Below are 6,402 nucleotides of genomic sequence, written 5' to 3'. Positions count from 1 at the left end.
ATGATAATGAAGAACTATCACAAAATAATGAAGTACTATCACAAAATAATGAAGAAATAACACAAAACAATGAAGATATAACACAAAATAAAGATGATATAACACAAAATAATGAAGAAAAACCATCTAAAGGTATAATTATTGAATTAACTGAAGGGTGCGGTTTAATACCTATAGAAAAGAGTCGTCCACCCCGAAGACCGGCTAATGGGGGACCAACAAAAAAAAAAAAACCTTCTAAAAGTCAAGAACAATTAGTTAACGAATATTTATCAAAATTTAATTTAGGTGAAGAACTATTGAATTCTAGGTATCAACACGCAAACAAAATTGTAGACACATTAGACCTTAATCAAAAATATAAAGATATGCTTAAAGAATATTTAAAATTATATATAGACGGAGATAAATCACGTAAAAGACATAAGTTGTTTAAAAAATTAAAAGACAAGATTTCAAATATTCCAAGGAATCATGGTCTTTTCACTATTTGTGATTTTGTAAATCCATAAGATTATAGTATATTTTTAGAAAAAAAATAAAATATATCATATAAAAAGAGAAATAATACATATATATATTATAACTTTTATATGATGATAAATAAATTTTATATATTACTATACCATGATGTGTAATTATATAGTATGTTATAAAAGAAAACCATTATATTTTAATATAAATTTCAATATTTCTTTTAATAATTTTAAACTAAAAATTATTTATATATTGTTTTATTATTATTATTATTTTATTTTTTTTTTTTTATTATACATAATATGATATTCATAAAAATACATTTATGTTTTTTAATTAAAATGTTGTTCATAAGTTATATTTAATGTAAACATAATATTAAACTTTATTAAATATACTTATATACATACATAAATATATATATATATATATATATTTATAATGTAATTAATTATTATTTTAATTTGCATATATATTTTTTTTTATTATTACTTTTTCTTTTTACGTAATATATTTGAACCTATTTGGTAATATGCATAGTATCCTATATAACAAAAACGTAGTAATAATAAAAGGAAAGACAAAATTTTGGGTAATAAAATATAAATATTAGAAATATCTTTACACATTTGAAAATACACACATATATTATGACTTAAAATCCTAAATTATTAAAATATATTTAAGTATATAATATATATATATATATATATATTTATTTATTTATAATATTATCCTCATTTATATTTATAAACTTATTAAAATTTATGTTTTTTGATATTATTATTATAAAATAATTTTAATAAATTTATGAATTTTATTATAATATAATATTTTTAAAATAAATACAAATTCTATAATGCTTTTTCATATTTAATATATATATTAAATTTTACCATAATATATACTATCTGTATTTTTTTTTTTTTTTTTTTTTTTTTTTATTTGGTTTTTCTTCGTATTCCTTTTCATAAATAGTCTTTTTTTTGTAATTCAATATTATTAATATTTGAAAATACATAAGAATATTATTAATATTTGAAAATACGTAAGAATATTATTAATATTATTTTGTCAAAATAAATAATAAAACATCATTTTACATTTATAAAATATATAGACATATTTTTTCAAATATTAAGAGAGTAATTGATACAAACATACAATTCACGTTTTATATATTAAAAATATAAACAAATGATATTTTCCAATTAAATGATAAATATATAGCAGAATAATTCAATAACGATAAATATAATATTTTTGTGTATCTCTTAAATATTTCTTTAATATATAATTTTAACCTTATATATTATATTATATAATAAAAATATTCCATTTATATAATCTTTCTTATTTTTTTTTCATAAAAATGGAAAATAAATACATATCGACAAAAAAAAAAAAAAAAAAAAAAAATACAACCAAAAAAATATTCTCTTCATAAATTTAAATTTTATATAAAAGGAACGAATAATATATGCTTTTATTATTATCTTTTATTATTTCTTCTTTAATTTTTTGCATTTTAATATTTTTAAAACGTGAAAAAAATAAGTCCCATTTTTACTAAATTAATTTCACTTCATGTATCTTGTAGAAAAAAAAAGTACACCAAAATAAAAAAAAAATAAATATGCGAAAATAAATAAATAATAATAATAATAAATAATTGTAACAAGTTCGCATAAAAAAAAAAAAAATATTTTTTTTTTTTTATTTTTTAAATAAAAGTATACTCTTGAAATATTTTTATATGTTCGCACTTTCTCTTTCTGAAAAAAAATATCGGTATTTTTAATTCTCTACATATTTCTTATAACATTATTTATAAATTATAAATAATTTATTTAACACAAATAAAAAAACAAATACCACGTCTTCAAAATTATATATATTTATATTCAAATTTTATTTTAAATAAAAATAATATAATTTTCTGAATTTTATTTTTTTCTTTTTCCTCTCCCCTACAACCACATAATATTTAATATTAACTACCTTTATAGGAAATTGGCTGAAATTTCTTAATTTTTATATGGAATACTTCGAAATATAAAATAAATGAATAGTAAATGAAATTAATGCAATATCTATTTTGAAATACACTCCAAAAATATATCATCCATATATATATATATATATATATATATATATATTATTCAAATAATAATCAATTTCTTTTTTATTTTTTCTTAGTTTCAAATGTTTTTTATGCCAAAATAAAAAACTATAAATGTAAAATATATAAAGTATTATAATGACCTTGTTTCAGACAAAAATAATAATATTTATATATCAGTGCTCTATATTATTCATTCATCATAAAGTAAGATAAATATATATATAATAATTTTTTTATAAATATATCTTTTTTTCTTTCCTTAAAAATTCATGAAAAATATTATTATATATATATATATATATATATAATTTTTTTTCTAGAATGTTTTTGAAAATTGGATGGTAATAAAAGATAAATCTCTTAACACAAGAAATTTATTACCTATAAGACTATTAGCCCAAATCAATTCAAATAAGCCCAAATATACTAAATTACATGAACAAGATGATTCAGGACAACAATCCCAAGGAAAGGAAAACAAAAATGATTTTATGTTCATACACAAATTAATACATGAAGAACTTCAAAAATATGATTCAGATAAATACTTATATAATGGAAGAAATGCAAATGAAGAATATATTGATTATAAAAAAGAATTTGATTTAAAAGGTGACCAACTAAATTTTAAATTTAATATTAAACATATGATCTACAAAAAAATTATGAAATATTTCCTAATAAGAAAAACTAAAAAACATTTTCAAAAAATGGTGAAACAATTATTCTCTATTCCAAAAAAATCCATAACAAAAGATATTTCATATGAACAAATAAAGCATGAAAACAAAACAAAAACAAAAATAACCAAAGAAGCATCCACATATAAAACAATTTTAATTTCTTCCATTTTGTCTTCAGTTTCTATCGGTTGTTTTTTTACTGGATATAAATTATCTGGACTTACTTGTAATATCATTGGAATGTGTAAGGCAGCTACAGCGTCTGCTGCATCTACTGCTGTTTCTACAAGCGTTGGCGCTTCTACTGCAACAGCTCCCGTGTCTTTCATTATTATACTTGCAATAATTGGAATAATTTGCTTAATAATTATAATAATACTTCTTATTAGACTATTCAGACAGTATCGCTCTATAAATGAAGAAAGCGAAGAAAATTATTCGGAGGAAGAATATTCAAATGAATAAAAAATAAATAAATAAATAAATAAGAAATACATATATATATTTTACTCGTGTATTTATATAAAATAATATATTAATAATTATAATAAAACATATAAAATATAATAAATGGCTATTCTATAAACTTAAAAGAATTCAGCTTGTATTTTACTTTGGTCTATACTTAATTTTGAATGTCTATATATTTTTCTTATGATTTCAATATTAGTTCATTCATATAAATATATATATATAGTAAATAATAACATTTTATTTTCAAAAAGCATATATATATAGTAAATAATAACATTTTATTTTCAAAAAGCATTTTCTTGTTTTTTTTTTAAATGAACATTCTGTGTCTTATAATAAGTATGTGTTATAACTCGTGAGATATAATTAACTTAGAAAAAATAGAACTAAATATATATACATATATATATATATATATATATATATATTTCGATATTTGAATTATTAAACCTACTACATATTTTAATATATATTATTATCTTTTTCATATGATTCAACAAAAAATAAAAAACGCAAATAAATACACCAATTGTATTTTTTTTTTTTTTCTTTTTTCGAGAAAAGCTTTTTTAATATATAATACACAAAGAAACAAAAAACCCGAAATAAAATATAATGAATTCCTTCAATTTTTTTTTATTAAAATGACATGATACATTTATAAAATATATTATCTTATTAACACTTATTTATTTTAATTTTTTTTTTTTTTTTTTTTTTGAATTTTTATAAAGAAAAATATATTATGTTTTTATAAAAATATAAAACTAATAATAATAAAACACAAAGGATATATAAAAAATGAAATAATAACATTGTGTATATATAATAATTATTATATTTTAAAATATTTCATTAAGAAATGATAATATTACTTCATGAAATATAATATTATATATAATTTGTTTAAATAATTAACATAAAAAAAATAAACACCATGTGTAATTTTCATTACATGTATTATATATATATATATATATATTTTCAATTTTTATTTTTATTATTCATCCATTGAATAATTTTTTTTAAAACATTTTCATTTCCTGGTTCTGCTATAAGATCATGATCCATATCTTCTAATGCATAGAGTTCTTTATTAACATTATGCAGTCCTTTATAAAAAGATTCAACATCTCCATAATCACAAATTGTATCATTTTTTGAATGAATAAATAAAACAGGAATATTTGAAGGATATGACTTTATGTTTTTGTGTAAAGTATCTATACATTTTACAATTCCATAAGCAAGTTTGTTTGTCATATCACCTTTGTATCGATATTTATCATATGAAAGGATATCTTCAATAAAAGGATATTTTTCAAATTTAACTTTTCCTTGACTTGTTCTACAAGTGGAACATATAGATGATAATAAGTTTATACCAGGTAAATAATACAATCGATATTTTAATGATTTAATAGACCCGATTTTTGTAATTGATACCATTCCAGATAATGATATACATCCTTTAATATTTAATTTAGATAAATCTTCATTTGATTCTCCTAATATTTCTAATGCTCTTAAAACAACATTTCCACCCATTGATGAACCTAATATATATATTGGAAGTTTTTTCCTATTCTTACTTTTATCATGATCCAATGTATCCTCATCTAATATACTTTGTTCAGAAGTAATTGAAGCATTAACTTTTCTAATATATTCAATTACATCACCTGCATAATCATCAAAATTATTAACATGAAGTCTTAAATTATCATATCCATCAGATTCACCATGACCCTGTAAATCAATTCCATATACAGAATAACCATTTTTATTAAATTGTTCTATCCAACTTCCTTCATATAGATAATAATTATCTGCATCTACTAATTCAGCGTGATTATTACTTACTATATTTACATTATGCTTTAAAAACGCAAGCCTCATATGTGTTGTTAAACCATGAATTAATATTATTAAGCCAATAGCTTTCTTAACTGTCCAAGAATAATTTCTTATTGATAAACCATCCTTATTATAAAATGAATCAACACGACAAGTAGGTATACTGCTTTCATCAACGCATATATCTTTTGTTGACATTTTATATGTTTTATTCTTAAAAATATTCTATATATATATATATTATATATTCATTCAAATTTAAATTATACAGTCTTATAATATATAAATAATCTGTTCATATATTTTTATAATATATTAATATTGTAAAAAAAAAAAAAAAAATAATAAAACACAAAAATTGCGACTAATTTTTTTCTTTTTATTTTATTAATGTTTATTTAAATATATATTAAAAAAAAATAACCATTATATATATATATATATATATATATATTTATTTATTTATTTATTTATATATATATATATTATTCATTTCGGTTTATAAATATATTGGTTTCGCAAACAAAAATAAAAAATAATTTTAAAAATTATTTTTTTTTTTTTTTAAACAAGATTCATTATTTTTTTTATTGTGTATAAGTAGAAAATATAATTATTAAATGTTAATTTAATATATTATAGTAGAAGTATATAGAACTTTTTTTTTTTTTTTTTTTTTTTTTTTTTTTTTATTTTTTTTTTAAAAAATTTTTATATAAAAAATTTAAAAAAAAAAAAAAAAAAAAAAAAAAAAAAAAAAAAAAAAAAAAAATTTTTTTTAATATT

General features: G+C 17.7%; 3 protein-coding genes across 3 annotated transcripts; 2 read left to right on the top strand and 1 right to left on the bottom strand.

Annotated features, from left to right (window-relative positions):
• On the top strand, positions 1-512 carry PGSY75_0937260 (exported protein (hyp12); the record flags this gene model as incomplete). Its single annotated transcript, XM_018785775.1, has 1 exon — positions 1-512. A coding segment is annotated over one exon (512 nt), but the record flags the coding sequence as incomplete, so codon positions are not given.
• Positions 513-2,737: 2,225 nt separating this feature from the next.
• PGSY75_0937250 (putative exported protein) lies at positions 2,738-3,750 on the top strand (the record flags this gene model as incomplete). The annotated part of the gene is made up of 2 exons (XM_018785774.1): positions 2,738-2,806; positions 2,923-3,750. The coding sequence occupies 2 exons, from the start codon at positions 2,738-2,740 to the stop codon at positions 3,748-3,750; spliced, it is 897 nt and encodes a 298-aa protein (XP_018642115.1).
• A 993-nt stretch (positions 3,751-4,743) lies between these two features.
• PGSY75_0937200 (putative lysophospholipase) lies at positions 4,744-5,814 on the bottom strand (the record flags this gene model as incomplete). The annotated part of the gene is made up of 1 exon (XM_018785773.1): positions 4,744-5,814. One exon carries the CDS (start codon positions 5,812-5,814, stop codon positions 4,744-4,746), a length of 1,071 nt encoding a protein of 356 aa, XP_018642114.1.
• Between the last annotated feature and the right edge of the window lie 588 nt (positions 5,815-6,402).

This window comes from Plasmodium gaboni, chromosome 9 (genome assembly GCF_001602025.1).
Source record: "Plasmodium gaboni strain SY75 chromosome 9, whole genome shotgun sequence".
Classification (NCBI taxonomy): domain Eukaryota; phylum Apicomplexa; class Aconoidasida; order Haemosporida; family Plasmodiidae; genus Plasmodium; species Plasmodium gaboni.
The sequence above is the reverse complement of the archived record's forward strand: the minus strand, read 5'-3'. Positions and strand labels throughout refer to the sequence as shown.